At 46.0% G+C, this 24,418-nt stretch overlaps 1 protein-coding gene across 1 annotated transcript; it reads left to right on the forward strand.

The window, feature by feature from the left end:
- On the forward strand, positions 1-24,418 carry LOC135827397 (uncharacterized). Its single transcript, XM_065339890.1, has 7 exons — positions 1-234; positions 5,395-5,502; positions 6,967-7,228; positions 13,373-13,681; positions 16,185-16,400; positions 18,603-18,722; positions 21,900-24,418. Exons 2-7 carry the CDS (start codon positions 5,400-5,402, stop codon positions 23,341-23,343), a joined length of 2,454 nt encoding a protein of 817 aa, XP_065195962.1. The 5' UTR covers positions 1-234; positions 5,395-5,399; the 3' UTR covers positions 23,344-24,418.

The raw sequence follows: 24,418 nt of genomic DNA on the forward strand, positions 1-24,418 counted from the left end.
TGAGGTGTGATCTACTATTGTTCCTTTCGAATCTACATCGAAAAAGCATTGACAAGAGAGCGACTTTTACTATCTTGTTGGTCGATAGAGGCCAGCGTAGATAATTATAGCTCGGTAGACACTGGTTGTAGAGCGAGAGGAGTGATCCGTGTCCTGCGTCAAATGTAGACTTCCTTGCTCCTTTCCTGGAGGCGATGTCCACGCGGAGATTTTCGTAGAGCCCATCAAGTACCGGTAAGAACAATTTGTTTGAAGATTTTCAATGGTGTAGATAGTAGTTAACAGGTTGCCCTCGACAGGTTTACACAGAGAAGTCTGTTTATACACACGCCTCGTTGCTAAACCCCGAAGTGTAGGCTGTTTGTATTAGGTAGGCGAGTGCAAACACCTTGCCTTACTAAGAGTTGCTGATGAATGTTGTACGTGATCACTAGGCCATGGCGATTATTATTGGGGAAGGGGAAAATGTTTCGGAAAGTTAATTTGATGAAAAATGCTTGAGACATTGTATCCTGCAACAGCTACGGTCGTGGCAAGCGAAATCCGACAATAGCCATAGCCATTGGGGACAGTGCCACAACTGGACAGTGATGCAATGCACTGAACCTAATTTGTACAATACAGCCGTACATCTATGTACTAGTATCCCAAACAAGTCGAAAGTTCACAGCGTGGACACACACACAGTTCACCGACATGGTACACATAAGGAGTACCGTAAAGTACCGTTGATCCGCCCCCCACGCCATGTCGCTTCCCAGCTGGGTTTTCGGCAGGGGGCGGGAATTAGATCAAGGCTGTCAAGTGCAGTATGATGTACAACAACGTAGAGGATCAGTCTCAATGTGCTGGATTGTGCACATTTTGATCCTGGATTGGCAAGTATTGTGTACAGCAGTGTATGCGTCGGTTCAACATCGTATTTCGTTGTATACGCCGAAGTCGCTTCACAAGGAGAAAATCGACAGGGGGCGGGAATTAGAGAGGGGGCGGATCAACGGTACTTTACGGTATTGGTATCCAATCCACATTCATTTTGGCCAGTACGAGGTGATTTGGCTTTTTTTAACATTTGGCATTTTTAACAAATGTGTAAAATTGGCTTTTCTCCTGGCTGTTTCTCTGCTCCGGATGGCTGTATCGAAACATGGGTGGTGGAAAATGAGAGCCAGTTTATCGTAGATCAACATTGACCAGAAAATTTGGCGCATATAATTTAATTCTCCCTGCCACGTCGGTATAACTAGTGGTGGGTGCTTTGCCATTTTGTGTAAAATGTGTAAAATGAGCCCCTGAATGGACGAGGAGGGCAGTGATTTGCTTCCGCAGGGCCTTTGGACGACGTCAGGCCGTCTTGCCATCCGTAGAGACAGTAATGAAAAACAGTAGGTCACGGAATACACTCTGTGACAACGAAAACATGGCTGCGATGCTATGCTATCTATCCAATTCCACCGTATAACACAGCCACTAGTTACAAATACAAAAACACGGCTTTCGCAGCATACAATGCAGTTCACTCCTCTGTTGACAGATTAATTATCATCCACTAGCAATCCTTGAAGTGATATCTATCAACTTAAGAACATTGATGACCGATTATCCCAGTTTGTGATGCCATTTTACAAATTTGTTAAAAAATGACACACCAATTATTTGAATCCTGAGAATACTATGAAAGTAGGACATGATTCAAGACACTTTCCAAAGTGGGATCATTCCCATTTTTGGACACAATGGGCATGACGGATAGCACTTCCATTTGCAATAATTTATTTGGACATAGCTTGTCTAGAAGTGACTGAAAAAAACGTCATTTTACAACCATGTTAAAAAAAGCCAAACCACCTCGTACCTTTGAATCTTGACTGTGAACCTTGGGGGTAATGAGTATGGCGGTGTTTACATGAGGCGTTTCAACCCGGGTTGAGTTCGACCCGGGTCAGATTTCAACCCGCCATGTGCATAAAATGAATGTTGCGTTTACATGATGCATTGTGCTTGACCCGGGTTGAAATTTTGCCCCGGGTTGAAATCAACCCGGGTCAAGAAAATCGTACAAACGTACTTCTGTGCGTATCTCGCGCCAGGTTTGAACGGCACTGCAGATGCAAATTTTGCGCGAACGGATTCACGTGACCATACAGGACTGTAGAAGTGGACTTTTGGCGGCATATCAGTATTTGACCCGGGTCAACTGTCTTCATGTAAACGCTCACCTCTTTTGTCTATCGTACAGACTTTCAACCCGGGCTGAACTTGACCTGGGTTGAAATTTCTCATGTAAACACAGCCTAAGAGTTCTGTCATAACACAGATAAAAGTTGTACTTCCTCCGCGTCATCGAAATTGTCGCAGTTTGACTTTTGACATAAAACGGGGTATTTGCTCACCAGCACTCGTGATACAGGCAAGGAATCGGACATAGGCGATAGTCATCAGTATAGGGTGACGGCAAAGTTCTATTTTCTGTTATTGGAAGCTGACATTTTTGAACTAGACGCAATTTCTTCGCTGATGTTGCTGCGATGGTAATTTCGACTCGCTGAGATCAGTCAGGCGTTGCAGCCTGCACATTTCTCGTGCTTATGGCCATTCACTCAAGCCTCATCACTGTTTTTTTACCTTAGCTGGGGCGAGAATGACTTCGTGGAACAAGTGGCAGCACTTCAGGGAGAAACATCGAGGGGTCAGCAAACTAAATGCATGCAACAACGATAAAATTTGTCGCTCTGGCTGAGACACTCAGTGCATGATTGTACCTGCAAGAGGCGTGTAGACTCTACACGTAGTGCAAGTGATGCATGCGCAGGTACTAGGTGCTGTATCAGTGATGTTGAAAAAGAGGTCGCGCTGGACGTGATAGTACACTTACCTGCACGAGCTGTGACCAATGGTGACCACACAGCTAAAATAAATGGGCATGCCACGGCTAAAAAAAGTTCATTTCAAGATCGAGGTGATTCCGCCGACGGTAATCAACCGACCTCGCAACGATCGTGTATTCATACTTCGTTGGTGGTGAAGTAGAAATCATCCAGAGCTAGCAGACGACAAGCATAGCAGCTCTTGTCCTGTGGAGAAAGTCAAAGCGTTTGAGATGAGGCGCGACCAACTTTCAACCTTCCTTGAAATATTTCGGAACAATATTTTTGCGTCCATTGACATCAGCGACGACGAGGACTTCATCTCTGCGTGAAAACTCTCAGTCCAACTGTCCTGGAACGTTACTCTAGTCTTCAGACTATCATACTGTGGTATAAATTTTGAATGGTTTAGCTTATGGAGTTGTCAGTAACAAGTGAGAAGTCACTAGTCAAACTGCGACAATTTCGATGACGCGGAGGAAGTATATAACCAGTATACATGACTGTACTACGTATCCTGGGCTGCAGGGGCTGCACACTGCATGGTGTAGTCCCTGATGCCAATTGTCGGATTTCACTTGCCACAACTGTCCATCAGTGACTTTCAATACGGTAAAATCCCGCCAGAGCGCCCATACCTTCACAACCATTCGCGTAGGTTATTCATGGCTCACATATGACGGGTTTACGTGGCTCTAGTAAAAAGAAAAGAAGAAAGAATATCTATTTGGGGAGGGGTGGATAGGCGAGTCCTACTCGTACACCGACCGAAGGTATCGAAGCTAGGAGTCGTACAAACCCGTCAAAACCCAGGGTTTGTACGATCCCTGGACAAGAGGGTTGGAACTGTTGTGTACATTTCCACCCAGGTATGGTATGGTATGGTCATTTTTATTTGAATTCACCAATCGAACAGGCATATCTGCCTTCTTGCCGGGATGGCCAGAGCCAACCACAGCTCCTACTGATTGATGAATATGATAATGTGAAGCAAAAAAAAATGGCACTTTGTCAGCTATATTATTCTGTACTAAAAATATGGAGAGAGCAGTAAGTGGATTCCATATTGAAGGACTGTGGATGGTGAAGATGCTACTTGTGTTTTATGATAAAAGTATAGGGAGAGAGAGAGAGACAGAGAAAGGGGGAGGTCGAGACTGCGTCTGCAGTACAGTATGGCCTCACACACTCACAGAGTCATACGAGGATGCAATCATTCTCACTTCCCTGACAAGAAGTCAGGGATGGGCGCATCGGAGAGACGGGCACTCTGGCGAGATTTTTCGATAGTGGCAGTACTGTGGAATCTTGTGCTGGCTGCCACAACTACTACTACTACTACTACTACTACTACTACTACTACTACTACTACTACTACTACTACTACTACTACTACTACTACTACTACTACTACTACTACTACTACTACTACTACTACTACTACTACTACTACTACCACTACTACTACTACTACTACTACTACTACAGTACTACTACAGCAAAGTACCGCCAGAGTGCCCCATCTCGCTTGATCTTACAGCCCGGGAAAGGAACATCGTATGGTAGAGTGCAAAGAAAGTTTGTACGGCGTGGGAACCTTTGTATACAAAGGTTTTGTGTGGAGCTTCTGTCCGCTTGAAGGTCAGAATGGAGTACGGATGGGCCGCATAACGTGAAATATGTGTACAAGGTTCGTGTCGTATGACCTACAGACTGCAGACTACCTCCACAATACGATCACAAAAGGACGAGATGGTGGGGTGCTCTGGCGCCCCACGCCATGTCCCTAGCCCAGCTGGGTTTTCGGTGGGGGGAGGGAATTAAATCAAGGCTGTCAAGTGCAGTACGATGCACAATGGCATGGAAGTTCAGACCCAATGTGCTGGATTGCGCACATTTTGTATACAGCAGTGCATGCGTCGCTTCAACATCGTGTTTCGTTGTGTATGCCGAAGTCGCGTCACGGCCGGGAAATCGTCAGGGGGCGGCAATTAGAGAGAGGGGGCAGATCAACAGTACTTTACGGTAGATTTAACATCTCCTGACAAAAGCGATGTCTGTGTCCTGCTGTCACCCTGCACGTACACCACTGCAGCATGCACGTGCGTGTGGGTTTAGAGTATCTGTGCCACCTAGACTGAACGGCATGCCAGAGCAGACGCGTGGTTTGTGCTACGGAAGAGCACGCAACGTTACAGCATGAGTACCCGTGTAGCACACACTGCTCTAGTTAATCTTGGTCACTCTGTCTGGTAATACTGTCACCTTGTTAGCGAGTGTTGACAATGTTTTACCAATTCCTACAAGGGGGGTGTCGACTAGGTCCACGAAACTGGAGACGTCAGACTACCATCTTGTGCAATGTTTTCGAGTTTGTAACTTCTGTTGTTAAAAGTAACAGGCGGCAAGCCCCTAGTCAAACGGAGGTATTTTTGATGGAGAGTAGTGCTGCTTATGTCATGAATACACGTAGATCCGTTTTTTATTTACATGTATTTTGTTTCAATGGCTTTGCTTGTCCCCTCAGCTGAAATGAATACCATCAGCGAACATTCCAGTTTCACCGGAACAGCATTGAAACCCATGCCACAGCCAGGAACAAGTAACATTACTAGAGTTGAGAGCTCGGCAAATGGTAAGAAGTTGTTAACCCTTTCCATGCCATGGACGCGTATACGTGCATTTTTTTAGCATGAGCAGATTGGCCATGGACGCGTTCACACGTTCTGCCTACACTGTACAATGTACACAGCACCGTACATGTGTATCGCGCGCTATAGACGAGTGTACAGACTGCCATAACTCCGTCCAAATATATCAGATTTCTAGTGGCATGATCGATTGGGCGAATCCCGAGCAAGTGTGCTCCTAGTGAGGGTGATCGTTAGGTCGAATCCGATCGAATCCGGAGTAGGTGTACTGTAATCGAATTCCTTTCTACTGTAGTTCGGACCCTAGAGCACTACCATTGCGTCTGTAGGCTCCCTCGATCCCTCACGACCACACACTCAAGCCTCCAACTACGGCTTCTTTACAGGAATTAGTCTAAAAGGAGAGTAAAAAGATCCACAAAAGCCAGCCTGATGCCGCGAGGTTCATGCCCTCACGCGCATCAAAGAACCATAGCAAAAATGGCGCACAGCATGATCAGATCACATGATCATGCTCTGCTCAGCGATTCAAAGCGAGTCAACATATTATGATAACTAAATTATTTAAATCTTTCGAAAAACTATGCTGTCAAAACACCAGTACATTTAGAGAATTATTTGAACAAGATCGAAGGAGAAGATTGATTACTTTATAATGAACTGCAAATCATGCAATTTCATTACAGTACTTGGAGTGGAATCCAACCACACTGGCCCCCACACCGGGAGTGGCTGGAGTGGAATCCAACCACACTGGCCCCCACACCGGGAGTGGCTGGAGTGGAATCCAACCACACTGGCCCCCACACCGGGAGTGGCTGGAGTGGAATCCAACCACACTGGCCCCCACACCGGGAGTGGCTGGAGTGGAAATGGACTTTGCCGTGTTTGGACAGCAGTCACAGAATCTTTGCACGATATGCGTACATTTTCCCCACTACAGCCTTGTTTTGTTCGATTGGGCCAGCGTTGCTAGGACCACACCGCCTGCTCGCACTCAATCCAGATTCGCCAATCGATGACACCCTAAGGTTGAGACACTGCTGGAACGGAATTGAGCTGAGCTTTCCAGGGATATAAAGTTTATCACGATACAACAAGATATGACTGAGTGGCGACGAAATGAATGGCCAGAATGCGCAAATTTCACTTTTTGGCGATCGATTCATTTTTTTTGGTCGTGATTTTGCGCGGGCTAGGGGATTTCCCCCTAGAGACGGTGCATGCGCAGTAAGCTTCTACAAACGGGCCTGAATCTCAGCTTTCCAACACAGTTTGAATCGTGAAAATCCATTCACTGTGAGCAAGAAGACGAAAGAAAACATGAGAGGCAGTCCTCTTGTTATCTTCAGGCACGGTAGGGGGACTTGGAGAGGAGATGGAAGTGACCCTGGTATGCCTTTCACGTTGTCTTACTACCAAGTTCTGTCTCTGTTTGTTGCTTTTAGGTGAGATTTCAAATGGTGACATGCTAATGGTATGCTTGATGGCGGGTGTCGGTGGATTAATTTTTCTCGCCATCGTATCCTTTCTCGTCTTCAATCACCAACGACGATCCTCGCGTCGAATCAGACCCGGCGAAATACGTGCGAACATCAGCCGTGTGAAAAGCGCCAGTAACATCAATGGCTATGACGCCGTATACAACGGCGAGGAAAGCCGTGCGGCAGCCAAGAGTGGGTCTGATTGCAAGTGCAAGAAAAAACAGAGGTAAGAAATGTCCACATCAAAACATTGAGTGAATCTAGTTTTTTTGGTATTTATTATCATTATTATCTCATGGCACATGATGATGACGGCCAGTAAAACTGAGACACGGGTGAAAGCCAACCACAGCAGTAAAACAGATAAAAATACAAATAAGAGGCAAAGAAGGCAAAGGGGGAGACAAACCAGCAGGATATACATGAAACCTATAATTGAGGAGAGATTTTAGCAACAAAATTATCCATCGACGTGCTGGTCTTGGCCTGCGTTGGTAATGTTGCCCAAAACACATAGCCAACAAAGATCGGGGATCTAGTGAATAGGGTGGAGGCAGCGCGTGGGAGACTGAATGAGTTCCGGGTAGTCCGTGTTTCGGAGAACCAATTATAAGCCTGCATATGCAAGGGTATTTTATTTAGTAATATTTTATGTATGAGAACACAGAGGTGGTAGTTATGTCGAGTGGAAAGGAGACTGATCTTGGCAATTTCGTAAAGACTAGCGGAGGGAAAGCGACGATCTTTGCTAAATAAGATTTTAAGGAGCATGCGGTTATGAGTTTCTAGCTTGTTCGATACAGTAGTAGTTATGCCAGACCAAGCAGTATCACAGTAGTCAAGTCTTATTATTATTACTTGCATGTACGCGTTGGAGTCAACCATGCAAGCATGATCCACAAATTCGCTTATGCTGAACATGATAAACAGGACTATGACAGGGGAAAAAATGAGCTAGAACGATGATAATAATAATTATGATACTTATATCATATATATATATACAATGTAGCTCATGGGTATTGAAGATATGTCATTTATGAATATGTCCATAATATGAATATTGCAGCCTGAGTGATAATGATAGTGCTATTTCCTGAGTTTGACTGTTTCAGGATCTGTCGGAATATCACAATGCACAGACCCTCATGCATAGATCTCGCCATGCTGGTCTGTCATGGGCAATGGCTCCCAGGCTCTGCAGAGCATCTACTATTGAACAATCCAGTATTGGCTTGGCGCAGATCTCCCACCATAAAAACTACAGCCGCGAACCACGTAGTGGAAAGCTACAAAAGATGGCCAACCCATTTTCACATGTACAGACAATTTGCAAAAACGTTCCGAACATTCAGGGAGAAGACATTACTTGCATGACACATTGGCAGAACGAACAAGGCAGACTCGAACATTCCAAGATTCTGCAGCCGTTGCGTTTCAGGTGTTGGGTGGCAGCTCCGTTACTGAGGCCGTATACAAGTCGTCGAGCTCGGCTAGCCGCCGCCAACTAGTCAGCGCAACCTCGGCCACGCGCTCGCATTAGCTCCATGCCCGCGTTGACGGAGCTCCGGGTGACCAACAAGCCGAACAGCTGCAAGTCGCGACTCCACAATGACACTGGCCGTCCGCGTGCTCTAGTCCGCGTGCTCTAGTCAAGTAAGGGCATTATATAGCAACGATAAAACAAGCGTTTGCAAGAAAGAGGAAGATGTCTACAGTGGGCTTGAAGAGCCCCAAGGATGGAGCTTGTGCGCTTGCAGACATACTGCACATGGGAAGACCACGACAATTTAGAGTCAATAATAATGCCAAGATGCTTATGCTCTTCAACAATACGAATAGCAACACTTGAAGAAGGAAAACAAAGTGGCAGGGAAGGGGGAGAAGGGGAAATATACATAGCTGCCGTTTTATCAACGTTTGGCTGCAACTTCCAATCATGCATCCAGGTTATAACTTTCCCAATGCTATCTTGCATGGCTTCGTGCAGTCATATAGGGCAAGCATTGGAGCAAAGCAGAGCTGTGTCGTCAGCGAAAAGGCTGACACCAGGGGCAATATCGGGGAGGTCATTAATATACAGGAGAAATAGCAGTGGCTCAAGGATTGAACCCTGGGGGACTCCAGAAGTAACGGGTAAAGGCTCCGATAATACAGTTGAGAGGCGTACAAGCTGATGTCGGTTAGAGAGATACGATGAGAGCCAGCCGATAGCCTTGCCATCAATCCTTGCACAATTAAATCAGGGATAACCACTGAAGAGAGGGGGAGCGTGAAATTTATGTTATGAAGAAGTCTAAGGGTGCTTCTGATGAGTTCGTACCTTGTTTTGTTAACGTAATGCATTTTGAATAGAGTTTACCCCTACCTCCCCTCTCTATTCGAAAGTCTTATCGCACATATTCTGTTTAAATCTACTTCGTCCGTTAACAAAAACTTCGTGATGGATTTTGATGGATATGAACACGCTTAGAACAGGTCAAGAACATTTTGTATCGACTGCAAATCACTGGACGAAGGTGATTCAGCCAATGTACAGCCTCTTGACGAGAGAAACTGCTGGCGGAATGAGCAGAGAGTTCAGTTTGCATCGCTTTCGCTTGATTCATTTTTGACCTGCCTCGCTGTCGTCATCTGCTGCACGCGAGTCGTCATCTGCTGTACGCGAGTAGTCATCTCTCTCGAATTCGTTGTTCAGCTCGTTTCAGCCTTGCCTCAGCTTCTTTGATCACACTCCGCTTGATGTCGCCGTCGTTCAAGTAAGTTTGCTTTCAAGCTGCGTGATCCGCCGCGGTGGCGATTACTCGTTTCCACAAGGGAGTCGTGAAAAATATTTCACGACTCCCTGGTTTCATCTTCGCTCTCCAGAACTCCGCGAAACGAGGAGTGAAGGCACAGCCAAACTGATTCCATTTTCTCTAATGGATACCAGCGCTGAACGGCAGCGGCTAGCAAGTCCAGTCGACTTTCTTTAGCCACGAGACTCGCATCGGATTGCAGACTTCTGAAAGAATGCATGGTCATCAGCATTCGAATCTGGGCTTTGCGCAAGTTGAACAAGAACTTGAGTTCATTTTCATTGAGCCGTGCGATCGGAGCAGCTCCTTGTTCACTCGCTCATTGTGTGGGTTCGCTGCTCCGTTTTATCGCTCTCTATCACTGTTCAACGTGCTTAGTGCTAAAGTGGTAGAGAGGCCAAGCAGCGCAATATCCCCTCGGAGAAGTGGTATTTCAGTTTCGCTCGCCATGACTGCCATCACCTATGTTTCCACAGCGCAACCATCGATTCCGGTTGGCTTGTGAAAGGACGCTTTCCTTGCATCGTACCTTTGTCATGGCATGCCAGGGAAGGCCAAGAAAGTGATTGCGACTCATTTCACGGCAGTTTGTGCCCAAATCAGCCCCTCAAAATTCCATCACGAAGTTTTTGTTAACGGAGGAAGTAGCTATCTTCTACTATCATTTACATGAGCATCATTTTTTGGATTTGAATCTTGACGCTTGAGAACAGTATCTTGTACGCATTTTCTTGCGAATAATCTGGACCACATAACAGATCACATGGCATTGGCAAGGAGTAGCATAACAAAAATACCATACCCATGTACAGAGTAAACCTTTTACTACTCACTGTATAATATGTACTTGACCATGCCTATTTACATGCACATGAGTATTGTGTTAGTATGCAGGTGAATGGCATGAGGAGTCAGTCCACACTCCACAGGCAATCAAGGACAAGTGCACATACCTAAACAAAGTTTCTACACCATGTTTGTATGTATGTATGTATGTATGTTTATACTGAGCTTGTATACAAACTCCCATCTCTCCCCACACAACACTCCAGACTTGTATTTTGCATATAACAGGTACTTCGATGACGAGAATATAAACTGGTATATAAACTGGTATATAAACTGGTGTATAAACTGGTATATAAACTCCTTTTTTTTTAGGATTACACTAGTGACCTGCAGTCCGCCTTGATGGTTTTTCGACATGCACGACGGTCCCAACTTCAGGATCTCTTTCCCGTCAACGATGAAGAGTACAACGTCGTCCTTTGTAACATGTGCCTTGTGCTGCACCTGGCGTTCGAGGCTGTCCTTCTTTCGCTGTTTCAGCACTCCGTCTGTCAAGCGCAGCACTCGACATGTGCGGCTGAAGAGCCCCGCGTGCCGCTCCTCCTGCGTTTTTGCATGGACATAGAATGCAGATAGCAGGGGCGACGGAACTTCACTACTGATGGTTTTCCAATCGATGTTCTCCTTTCCGCGTCCCTCGCAGAGCGGACGGAACATGCGCAGCCATAATCCGTGGCACTGCCAGTGTTCTTAGAAACTGCTGCTTGAATAATGGCATCGTGATTCGTGGTCGTCCTCAGAAGAAACGTTTGGGAGACGATTCAACAGGCTCGTGCTGATTCATTTTACTCTTACTTTGGAAAGGAGACGAACTCTATGTCTCTAAAGTCTAATGAGCAAACGGTTCTTTTACAGAGCCCGCGGTGAGATCTGCGCGCGGTAACGGTCACTAGCACTGTGAGGTTCAAACTAACTTACTTGGCGCATAGCTGTTACTTCCGATGTAACTAGTACTTCAGTACTAAACTGAAGTCACAAAGAGTGTGTGATGGTACTGCACTGGCACTGCATGCACTGCACAGAGTCAGTGGTAGTCTTGTGCTTGATCCGCACAGGTTGGTGAAAGGAAGACTCGTCGAGCCATGGTTGTGGGTTGGAATTCCAATCTCTACCCTTGTGGGGGAGAGGGGAGTTTGTATATCAGCTCAGTATAAGCATAATATAACCTACTCAGTTGATTATATGGGAAATATAAACCAATATACAAACCTCGGCTTCGCCTCGGTTTGTATACAGGTTTATATTTCCCATATAATCAACTGGTTAGGTTATATTATATACATGTATGTATGTATGTATAACTCATAATCACAAGGTGATCGTAGAGGCATTAATCAGCGAGAGAATTGTGAATGATGTCTCTGAATCCAACTCTATCGTGTGCTGCATGAGAGAGAGAGTGTGCAAGGGAAGACCCGTCCAACTTTTAATGTTAGACATCCATGATGTCGCGGGCCTTCCTCTCGGTCGAGATCCAGGAGTTGATCCTTGCAGGAAGGGCTTGGAGAAAACGCCATGTCTCATAACATGGCCAAACCACATCAACTTAAATTTCTTGACTTTGTTCGCTAGCCGCATCCTTGCTCCGATGATGTCATTGATTTCTTCCAGGATAGATTGGTTGGTACGCCGGTCGTGGTATGTTACTCCTAAGAGTCAAAAGGTGGCCAAGTAGCGGGTAATGGGGTATTCACACGACAGGCAAATCCACGTGCACCGAGAAGTTGCTATGATATTTTACCTGTGAACGAGAGAAGTTGCTGCAAGTGGCTGAAAAGTGCAAGCGAGCTGGGGGCCCACTTTCACGATAATCGTGGCGTGCACGAGTACATTTACACCAAAAAGCGTGAAACAAGACTTGATTTTTTTACGCAGCTCTTTAGAACATGATACTTATTTTGTATGCTTATTTGAAAATTTGAAATACCCATGGCTACTGGTCGGCGAAGCATTCAAAAATACAAACGAGCCTGCCGTCGAGTGCAGCTGTGTGAATCCACACAGTCACTTTTCTCGTATGTCACTCCCTGTAAAATGTGCAAGTGCCTGTCATGTGAATACCCCATAAACAGCTTCATCAGGTTGGTGTGATTTTCGACACCTCTGAGTAGCCAGCACCCATGGGTTGGCTCATCTACAAACACAGGTCGATCCAAGCACGCCCATTTGCCGAAGCAATCTAGCATATTTACTGCGAAGTATTTACACATTCAGAAAAGTGTGAACTGCCATTTTTCTAATTCTGAAGTACTCGAAAAGGGCGCTACACCCTACACATGCTTCGATATACGTTACGTTTACGAATAAAATTCAAACTTATGAGATGCTCCCTAAATGAATATTAATTTTGTCTGATTATAATTATAGGATTCAGGTAGTGGTAAATGATCTCTGAGATGCGTGAAACTTGAAGTTACAGCTAACACAGCCTTTCGCCTCTGTTGCGTGTGTATACTGCTCTGTACATTCGGGCATTGAGCGCTCTACCTCGAGCTTCCTAGACTGGCCTTGTTTGTAACAAATTCCTGTATAAATTTAATTTTGTAGAAATGAATACAACTTACCACAATGGTAAATGTAGCATTGAGTTGGAGTTGAATTAACTATCATCCCGTATAGCGGACCCCAGTATTCAAGAGCTAAATTTTCTGCTGCCGCTTCTAATACTGCTGCTACGGTTGTGGTTGTGGTTGCTGTTATTGTTTCTGGTGTTGCTCCACTAGATTGGTGAGCAAAACGTCAAGTCTGCCATCCATGTTAACCGTGCACAGCGACATGATTCATAGCAACATCTCGTCGTTCTGCGCTGCAAGGCCCCAGAACGTTTACGTTGAGGACAATGACAACAGCAAGTTCTGCACTGCGATGCAGAATAGTGTTTTCGCCGTGGATAATGACTTTATCACTTACTGCGATGCCGAAGAGTGTGTTGTTCCATGGGTACAGTCCAGAGACAACTGTGACAACACTCTAACGCAGAATGAAGCATACAGGTCTTTGAACCAAGTCAACACAAATGACAAAACTGGAAAGTAAGTGATTTGGCTGTTTTCATTCACAAGATTAGATACGGAAATCTTGCAAAAGTCATTAAGTTTGCCTTGGTCACTTTTAAATTGTAATATGGAAATTGTGGGCACACGCTATGCGATCGCGTCCACCAATTAAACCAGATTTTGAACAGTCAGACGGGCACAATCTAGCACAATCCAGCCCACAATTTCCATATTACATTTTTTTTCCTTCGCTCACCATCTGAGTTCTTGGTGCTCACCTTTAAATGTTAATACTTTTCTCGTGGTGTGAAATAATTCATTTTCTACTTTCCCCGCTTGAGGATGGAGCATCGTACGTCCCACGGTTGATGTGTTATTGTGCGCTGTATGTACAGTAAAATCCCGCTAGTGCCCCCCCCCCTAACTACGCGACCCATCGAGTTGGTCCAGGTGGGCAGGGGCGGATGGGTGAATCCTGCTTGCCGCTTTCTGTACTAAATATAAAAAGCACTGATCATGCAAAAAACTGTGTGTGCGTCTCGTACATCGACCAAAGATCAAGAGCAGGGAGTCATGGAGACCAATCAAAACCCAGGATTTGTGCGATCACTAGTCAAGAGGGTGTGACGTGTTGCATGCATTTCCAACAAGGCTATGCAGTACCGTATGGTATCACACAGAGTCATTCCAGGATTCGTGCTTCCCTGCAAAGAAGTCAGGGAGGAGCGCATGTGAGAGATGCGGTGCTCTGGCGGGATTTTACTGTTTAGGCAACCGAACGACCAAGAGCATCAGTCTTCAGGTCAGTTAGGCGAGTGATAGTGTTTATGCTGAGACGGTCGAGGAAATTTGCTGGTATATCCAGCTCTGTGGGCTGTTCGAGGTGCCGTGGTGTTGGATATTTGACTGCTGTGGTGTTGGGATCCAGTTACTCTGCTCATGGAGGTGCTCGGTGCCATGAGTCGTGCAAACAATGGAGGTGTAATGTGCTATGCATAATGTCAGCAGTTAAAAGCATGAACATACCTCCCCAGAGTACCAAGAGAACATAACTCCCCAGAGTACCAAGAGAACATAACTCCCCAGAGTGTGCAACGCCTGATCCCGCTCTGCTCCGGGTTTTTGGTCGAGCGTAGTTGGGTCTTCTCATGTCATCCGCACACTCCACACCAGCGCAAGGCCCCGCCTCGAGGCAGAGCGCCATTATTTTTGATCGGAGAGTCCCACCGACTCCCCGTGTTCCCCTCAGATGTGTTCGGTATTATGACGCAAAGATCCGATTACGATTGACCAAGACCCTATGCAGATCTGGATCAGGCGCTGCGGGTGGTTATGTAATCTTGATACCGGGATTGAGTAGGCATTTATAGTATTTTTGTATTGCTTTTATTTTACATCGCAAGTCAAACGGGCAATCATGCCCATTGTTATGATGACGATGGAAAGGGAGAAAAGATTAAGAACAATATTAGATATCCTATTAACTGGTTTGAGGGAAAGAGACAAACGGGAAAAGTCTGAAGAAAAATTGACTGTCACCACCAGGACTCGAACCAGGGACCCTCGCTTGTAGCCAGCGATGCTCTACCCACTGAGCTATGGTGTAGTCGTCATCCCAGCAGAGGCCGTTCAACATTTTCTTCAGACTCCGTACCTCACACTTCCTGTGAATTCACACAGGCGGGTGGGACGCAGCCCTCACTGTAACCCACACACTTCACGTGCAAACTAGCACGCGGGGAGCCCCAAGTCATAAAATATTAACTGGTTCGAGGGAAAGAGACAAACGGGAAAAGTCTGAAGAAAAAATTGACTGTCACCACCAGGACTCGAGGTCCTGGATTATTTTTTTTTTTAGTTATGAGAAACCTGGAAGTGCTATGTGTACAATGTCAAGTGTGACATTTGTAAAGTCACCGAGACCACGCCACCACTCCCCTTATTCATGGCTCGCATATGACGGGTTTACGTGGCTCTAGTAAAAAAAAAAAATGTAAAATGGGAGGCGTGTAAAGAACAGCTCTAAATGCCTCATGTACACCAGGTCTCAAGCTCAGCTCCTTGCTGCTGATATTTAGCGGTCAACAGAACTTACCTTTTCTTTATTTTTTACATTTCTAACTCAGATGGTGAGCCAAGGAAAAACGACTGTAACATGGAAAAATGTGGGCACAAGTCATGCGATCGAGTCCACCAACCAAATCAGATTATGAACAGTCAGACATGCGCATTCTACCACAAAGAGTAATGAGACATTCCAAGGCATGAAAGTCAGCTTGTGCCCACATTATTCCATGTTACAATTTTTTTTACGTTACAGTCGGACCTCGCGTATCCGGCCGTCTTTCAGCCGGATCCCTCACAATCCGGAAGAAAACTGTCAGTTACCGATTTACAACATGTGTCATGGATACATACAGCATTATGTGTTTGATTATCCGGTTCCCTCGCCTCTCTGGATAATTTGTGGAAAACGGATGTGTGCGGCTGTGCGATGCCAGACTATACTGTTTGACTCTTTTGCTGTTCAATGTTGCAGAGGCCGGACGTCGAGTGATTCTCAGACAGTGCAGTCAATGTGGTCTTTGCAGAGCCTCGACCTGGATTGTGTCTACTCGTCCGTTGGCAACCGTGTAGAGCGATACGGCTCCTTAGGGAGCCGGAATGCTCAGCCCAGCAAAACCACGAATGACCAGTACGCCGCAGTGAACTGCCGTAAACGCAACCTTAGTTCCAGTGTATCACTTCCCGGAAGGTATGCATTGATTTCTTGGATTTTAGCAACTTGTATTGTGGCAACACTGGCCAACACCCAGATGCACTGCTTCTTCACACAGTGGAGTGTTGGCCAGTGTTGCCACAATACAAGTTGCTATAATGAAGCTCTGTGAAGCGTCGTTCCGAATTTATTCCATTTTGTCGTCGAAATTGGAACTTGTCCTGTGATTGCAGCTGAGCCGTATTGCTTTCCACGTAGATTAATTTGACATACAGGTATTAGGCATGAAAAAATTCTCTCCTGCAATGCGTCAAGTTACAATCAGTGCACACTTGTCTCCATGGAGGACCCAAAAGTTGTACTTGGTCCGCGTCAGCGATATTGTCGCTTATCTTTCAGCTTTGTTTATATGTCGCCAATGCTTACTTGGCAGCCCATTTCATACCAATTTTGGTTAGCAAGTTAGTTTGCTAGTACCTGAAAGGTCTAGCTAGAGTTCGAGTGGATTTCGAGAGCGACAGGTAGGTGATTCTGATTGATAGAGCCCGGCATCAAAATAGATTATCTTGTTATGCTGTGCAGGCAAGAGCAGCGCAAGCCACAAGAAAGTAATCGGCTACTCGGAATCAGCTCCATTTTGCTGAACGGCCGAGATCGCTCATCAAGCTGAGATCGCAGCTCCCTTACCTCCAGATCAACGCTCGGAGTATTCAGCGCGTCGTGGAGATTTGCAAGTACAACTCGTTCTGTACGCGTCGTCGTCGTTGAAAATAAAATTTTGCAAAGAACGGCGTCTGATTTGAACCACACAGGCTGTCGTGCTGCCCACGCGAAGTCCTATAGAGAAGGCGACCGTCACGATCGACTTCTCTTTAGAAAATAGCCAGGCAGCGGAGAGGAAGAGAGATGAGCTTGCAAAAGCAAGAGTCGATCCTGAGCAAAAATACTTGTCGCCAGCGCCTAGAGCAGCGACGAGGAGGACCGAAAAAAGTAGGAACCCTTCCTTGGACAATAAATTCCTCGCAGCTAGTTGTACTCCTATACCGTACCGTCCATCGTACCCAGTTTTATCACTTCAATTGCACGCGTTCATGACCAAAGTCTAAGTTCAAATTGTCGAAAGATAAGCGACAATATTGCTGACGCGGACCAAGTATTGGGGAGATGCTGGTCCTTGCTTTACGTGCAAATATAACTATGAAAAACGATGGAATCGAAATGCTAAAGTGAAGTGTCTTAGTTACATGTACTTCGTCCGCGTCAGCAATATTGTCGCTTATCTTTCGACAATTTGAACTTAGACTTTGGACATCAACGCGTGCACTTGAAGTGATAAAATTTGGTACGATGGACGGTACGGTAGAGAATGACAACTACCTATGAGGAATTTATTGTCCAAGGAAGGGTTCATACTTTTTTCGGTCCTCCTCATCGCCGCTCTCGGCGCTGGTGACAACTATTTTTGCTGGGGATTGACTCTCTTGCTTTTGCAAGCTCATCTCTCTTCCTCTCCGCTGCCTGGCCATTTTCTAAATAGAAATCGATTGTGACGGTCGCCTTCTCTATAGGACTTCGCGTGAGCAGTACGACAGCCTGTGTGGTTCAAATCAGACACCGTTCTTTGCAAGATTTTATTTTGAACGACGACGACGACGACGCATACAGTACTTGCAAATCTCCACGACGCACTGGATACTCCGAGCGTTGAGCTGGAGGTAAGGGAGCTGCGATCTCAGTGATTCTCAGCTTGACGAGCAATCCCTGAGGTGATTGATCTTGGCCGTTCAGCAAAATGGAGCTGAGTCCGAGTAGCCGATTACATGTACTTTCTTGTGGATTGCGCTGCTCTTGCCTGCACAGCATAATAAGATAATCTATTTTGATGCCGCGCTGTATCAATCAGAATCACCCACCCGTCGCTCTTGAAATCCACTCGAACTGTAGCTAGACCTTTCAGGTACTAGTAAATTAACTTACTAACCAAAATTTTGATGAAATGGGCTGCCGAGTTGGCTTTGGCGACATAATATACACAAAGCTGAAAGATAAGCGACAATATCGCTGACGCGGACCAAGTACCCGACCGTGATTGACCAGTTAGTGTTTAGTGTGTATTCCTCTCGATTCTCACGGTTGGTTCTGGCGATTGACTCCCGGCGTTCATTATCTTTCTTCATCAAATATTTGCTTAATTTTACTGTCATTGGCCGATGTTCTGTCTTCTTTGTTGTTGATCAGACATGAACGCAGGGACTCCGGACATTCTCCTTACGAAAAAACATACGCCTCCCATCATGATCTTCACAACACCTGGGATAAACCTCAGCACCGCACGCGAAGCCCCAATCGCCGTGCAAGGTGGGTTGCCCGACTATCGAAAAGATGTTTTACGAAAATGGCCCGTTTTCACAGGAGACGAGCTCACCGCAATTGTTGGCAACGAAATACAGATATCCAATCCAATTATCACCGTTAATTTGCTGATCGCAGTGTATGCCATACCAACTTTCTGGGAGTGAACAATTCGTGGTTAAAGTGCACCCAATGATCTCCGGAAACACGATACTTAATGAAGAAATTTTGCAGTTTGCCAAGCCACATGTTGACTGGCAATAGGCAAAGAGTGGTCCTGAATAAACTTTTCCACTGAAATCTGATTTCAATGTGCATCCTCTCGCACTGCACTGTTGGCTAAGGGTGAAGCAATTATACCGATTATTCGAGTACTCGCTCGATTTTCAAGGATACTCATACTCAAAATACATCAGAGTACTCCTTCAAGCATGGTACCTGCATTTACCACAGACATCTGTGCTTTCAGAGCAGCAATAGAAGATATTGGTGTGCAGGCTGTGTGGTGAACGTTTGTACATGAGTAGAGAGAGTCCAAATGACCTACCAACCAATAATTTAAAATACTTAAAGGATTGCCAATCGACTCAATCGGGGTTTTGTTTGTTCGTTTGTTTTGCTATATTTCACTTCACCAGAAGCACAGGCAAAATCTGCCTTTTCAATGGGAGTATTGCCACAGTTCTCTCAAAAAGATGATGGTGGTGATATAAGAAAAGGAGGAAGAGGAAAATACAATCATGAACAAGGCACAAAGAGAAGACGGAAACAAATCAATGAGGGATTGTACCGTAAATCTTTAAGGCACTTGGTGTGCGATTTTTAGGAGATAAAGAATACTCAAATACTATAATATGAGGCATGGGCAGCAAAAACCAGGGTTAGGTGATATTTGGCGAAAATGAGTTTTTGTTGGCTTTGAACTGTCCAGTAAATGAGTGATCTATGGGCCAAATTTGGAGCTCTGGTCACCTTCCAAGATGGTAAAAAGAACGCCCGAAATGATGGGTCACGGTCAACAAAAATGGTAAGCAAAAAAGGCAAAATGGGACGCAGTTACAGCTAGCTCTAATGGAGTGACTGAGAATAATTTAGCATATTTATAGGTCTTCAGGGAAGCACAGAGTACTCTAGTTGATATTGTACTAATTTATAGTAACATTGTTGCCTGCACTTGCTGCAATGTTACTTGAAAACTCAATCCCTGTCATGTGCAGGTCTGGTGTTGTATGCAGACTTGTCAGACAGAAAGAAGCCAAGCAACTGACGATTTACATTGCTGGGAAGAATCTGCAACTTAGTGCAAGACTAGAATATGGATGCTGGGCCAAGCCAGATACATCCACCAAGCATGTCTTGCTCTCCTACGCACAGCAGCTCGTAGATACATGCATTATACTGTGACAAATTTCATGCGCACCGCAATCGTGCATGTATACTTGCAACAATTTTATTCACAAAATATCTTGTATCAAGTAAGGTTTAGTTCATTCGGGGCTGTCTCCGTATCTCACCAAGTTAAGTAACTTATCTAGCTGCGAATAGTCGCCACGGAGTATTGAATCTCGGTCGTCACTCTCAGCGCTGCTGTCCGCGTCGCCACTTCGTGTCACGGAGCTCTCAAACTCATCGTCTGCGCTGCCTCCGCTGATGGCTTGTCATCTGAGCGAAACCTCTTCACTTTCACCTGATTCTTCTTGGGGGGGGGGGGGGGGACTATCACAGGCAGCGGAGTATCTCTGGAGGTCCAGCTGCCAAATATTCTAGTCGCTCGTTCTCCATCAAGAATTTGTGACGGGATCGTTCCGCCAAGAAATTATTTGTTCCGCTCTCTTTTGAGCGCATGATCTGCAGACGCTACCCAGAGCGCAAACGCCTCCATGGTGGCTGAAAACGCCTACCTGGACATCCCAAGTGCTTGGTGGATAAACTACAACGGCGATGACAACAAATTATAGCGAAGCCACCAAGAGGAGAGCATTTTCAAAGCGATATCGCAAGAAGTCTTTCCGCTTTGATCACGGTGACTAAAAAACGGCATCGGTTCGGTTTTTCGCAAATATTGGCATTTTGAAAAATCGCCAGGACCCCGGTTCTTGCTGCCGATGCCTCATATAATTATTCAAATGAAGAATATCAGAGTACTCGAACTCGGGATGTCAGTGCCAACTTTCACTCCTACTCTTGTCCCACATTCACCCCACCATAGAGAGAGAATGGAGTGTGGAGAGTGTCGAAATGTGGATAGTTTTAATTATTTTCAAGTGGGCGAGTCCATTGCAACTTCTGAGTGTTTCTGTGAAGGTATATACATTGCATGATGCGCAGCCTAGGTTTGAGATAATTATCGATTTCAAAAGTATTGTAGTTCGACCATCGACAAAATTATCATAACTTTATCTTCGCGAAGAACGTGTCTGCATCGAACGTCGGAGCTCACGCTTACTGCCGACTAGCTTGACACTTGACTGACTCACGACTGCATCTGGAGCACACGAAAGCCCACCGAATCTTCCGCTCGGCAAACCTGAAAGAAATCAACAGTGTAAGTTCGTATCTCTAGTGAAGGTTTTGGCTCGGAGAGCACTGCATAATGCAGTACTCCTGGAGCAGAAATGTAATTAACCTGCTCAAGCTCAACTGATGGGTGGGGGGGGGGGAATTCCCCAAAACACTGTGTATTGAGCAGGGAGTGGTGCTTTCGCGCAGGTTTGCCGAGTAGAAGGTTGGACGATATTCTCATGTGCTCCAGACCCAGTCGTGAGTGGGTCAAGTTTCAAATCAGTGGGCAGGAAACGCGAGCTCCGACGTTCGGAGCGTACACGTTCCTCGCCAATCACCGCCGATGTCGCAACATATTTAGCACTATCTTTGTGTACATTTGTATAATGCATGCGATACCGCTGGTGTCTGACAACCATCTTGTCTTAGCCCTGTATCTGGTAGCTGACATTACAAGTAGCTAGTACATGCATTATAATCTGCACTGGGTCAGAGGTCGCAAACTTCGCACCCGTTCCATGATGGCACCAGCTTTGTTTGCCTTTTCATGGGTGCATCTGGGTTGTGGGGTCTGATATGGCAAACATAAAGGGTGCACTGTAGTCCAGCAACTCCACTACTTTGGATGCTTTTCTTGGTTTGTTTAACATAAGTTCGTGTTGTTCTCTGTTATTTGTTTAGAGTTAGGCGGCATTCATCAAGCATGGGAACCTCCGGTGCAGGTCCGTGTCAGTCCCACCTAGCAATGTTCTCATGTTCTAGCAGTCAATTGGCTAAACATGATGAATGGAGGAATGGTTTCGCCAATGGTTTATCTGACGATTGGCATGCTGGGAAAGTCAGTTCAGGCAGTCATGGTCTGAACCCCGCCCAGCCTGGTGCTGAAGAAGACCTCGGCTACAACCATTCTTCAAATCCAGCCGTCACCAATAAGGACCCTGGTTATGTTAGGTACCGGAATACAAGGAGGGCCGAGCGGTCCAGACTTTACTCAGCAATGCATCTTGAACCCTCGCATGGCTATGCAACCGTGCCGCATCGTAAGAAGCTATCCACTGTGAGCGAGCGAACCTTGGAAGGCAATGGAAACTGCTCCGTCGCCACCGATGATTCTCCTAATTATGATGATCACAAGCAGAATTTCACTGAAGCCGAAGGCCGCAATTGGCAAGATATCGTGAGAAAGTCCAAATCTGAGAGTGTTCTTGATTCTGAGAATACCTACAACTTCCCTGCCAAGACATTTGATAAATGTTCCAATCTTGTCTGCCGCGGGAATAGCACAGAGTCTAAGGAAAAGGTTTCGGACACTGTCAAGGATGACCCAGACCAACAACCGCATGTGATGTTGACTGGCATGACTTCGGGAAGCGTAGGCACGAAAGGGTCAGCTCGTGACATCGACGCATGCCTTCCTAGTGCCATGAGCGCTGCTAGTGGGCAGGGTCATATCACATCAACTGAGGGTGCCTTGATCGGTGGCGTCTCAGCTGTAGCCCGCAGTTTCTCATTGAGCAGCATGGTGCAAAAGGCTTTACCAAGGTGGCTGTCACGCACCCGGAGTTCCACTTCTCCGCCGTCTTACAGCAACTCCGCTCACAGCAATGTTGGAAGCGCGTGGGATCTGAGCAAACTGACTAAAGATCGCAGCGTTGTCATGACGGGATCAGCCTCGATCCACACTGCAACAACAGTTCCAGGACATTTCGTGTCTGCTTTGTCTGACGACTCCTTCTCTACACACATAGCACAAGCTAATGAAGACCGGTATGTGCTAGACTTAAGAAGCGGAGACACGGCTCCGGATAAAGCTACCTGCCCAGCTGAGCATGCCGTCTGTAGTACACAAGTAAGCTATGTGACTCTCTGCGATTCCAACAAGAACCTGGTAGCTGATGCCAGCGAGCATCACCAGTACTCGTACTCAGCAGTTGGAGATGTTTGGGCGGAAATCAAACCTGGAGTAACACTCGAGGCGTGGAGAGATACGGGGGCAGGCGCCGTCTCACGAGGAACAGCTTATGTTGATCTCTCTAACATGGCCGCTCAGCGGGGTGTTGTCTTTGCAGGGAACAAGGATGGTGGGAATGAATGCATTCCCTGTCCTACTGCGGACATGGTTTAGTCATCTGAATCCAAAATTCAACCAAGAGTGAAGGACTTAATCACCATCACAAGCACAGATTCGGTGAACACATGACTCTCGTTGTTCCCAGATGTCACTGTATTTGTGCTGTTTCAGAGTGGCTTTGCCCCCGGCAGCGGAGCATGGGCCGACAAACATTGGCTTATCTAAACGAGGCTTGTAGATCGGAAGTTTGTTTGCCCAAGGGACGTCTAACATTCTCAGCGATGGAGAGACGGTCTAAAGAAGATCACCCACACGGGACTAGTGGAAGCAACAATGGCAGCAGCACCAACTTCAGCAAGAGCACAAACAGATGCACAAGCACCAGCACCAGCAGCAGTGGTATTACCAGCGACAACAGCAGCAGTAGGATTACAAGCAGCAGAACCAGCGGCAGCGGATGATAAATCGCATCGTACACCGGTGAACAAGTTTGGATTTAAAAAGTCATGTTGCTTAGGAATCAGTAAAGGGCTGAGTTTTGTCATAATATAATCACATGCCCTTTTTAGTTATGTATTTATCCCAAATAATATATTTTGGGATTTAGATTATTCAAATTTATGTTGCTGAGTTTACCAATACACTGCGATTTATAGCTATAGTCTGCGCAGGGAACGCCGCCTTGGTATGTACATGAGGTCGCACACACCCACGCACACACACACACACACACACACACGCACGCACACACACACACACACACACACACACACACACACACACACACACACACACACACACACACACACACACACATACACCCACACACACACACACACAAACACAGCCATACAAAGATGCACGAAGAAACACACGCACGTGTACATATCCACATGTGCAAACACACAAACCGCACATCCTCACCTACTATGCACATACCCACTGGCATTTGCTTATCCATGTGCACATATCAACCTACTCTCAACTTCCATTTTCATTTGGAGAACACATCTTTGGTCCGTATTATAGTCTGTGCCAAGCAGTCACGTATCACCTTTCTACGCTTCCTTGCTAGACTCATTCTGGAACTGTTTGTAAAATTAATACTGATAGCTTGTCCTTTCTGTTA

This window comes from Sycon ciliatum, chromosome 11 (genome assembly GCF_964019385.1).
Source record: "Sycon ciliatum chromosome 11, ocSycCili1.1, whole genome shotgun sequence".
In the NCBI taxonomy this organism is placed as follows: Eukaryota; Metazoa; Porifera; class Calcarea; order Leucosolenida; family Sycettidae; genus Sycon; species Sycon ciliatum.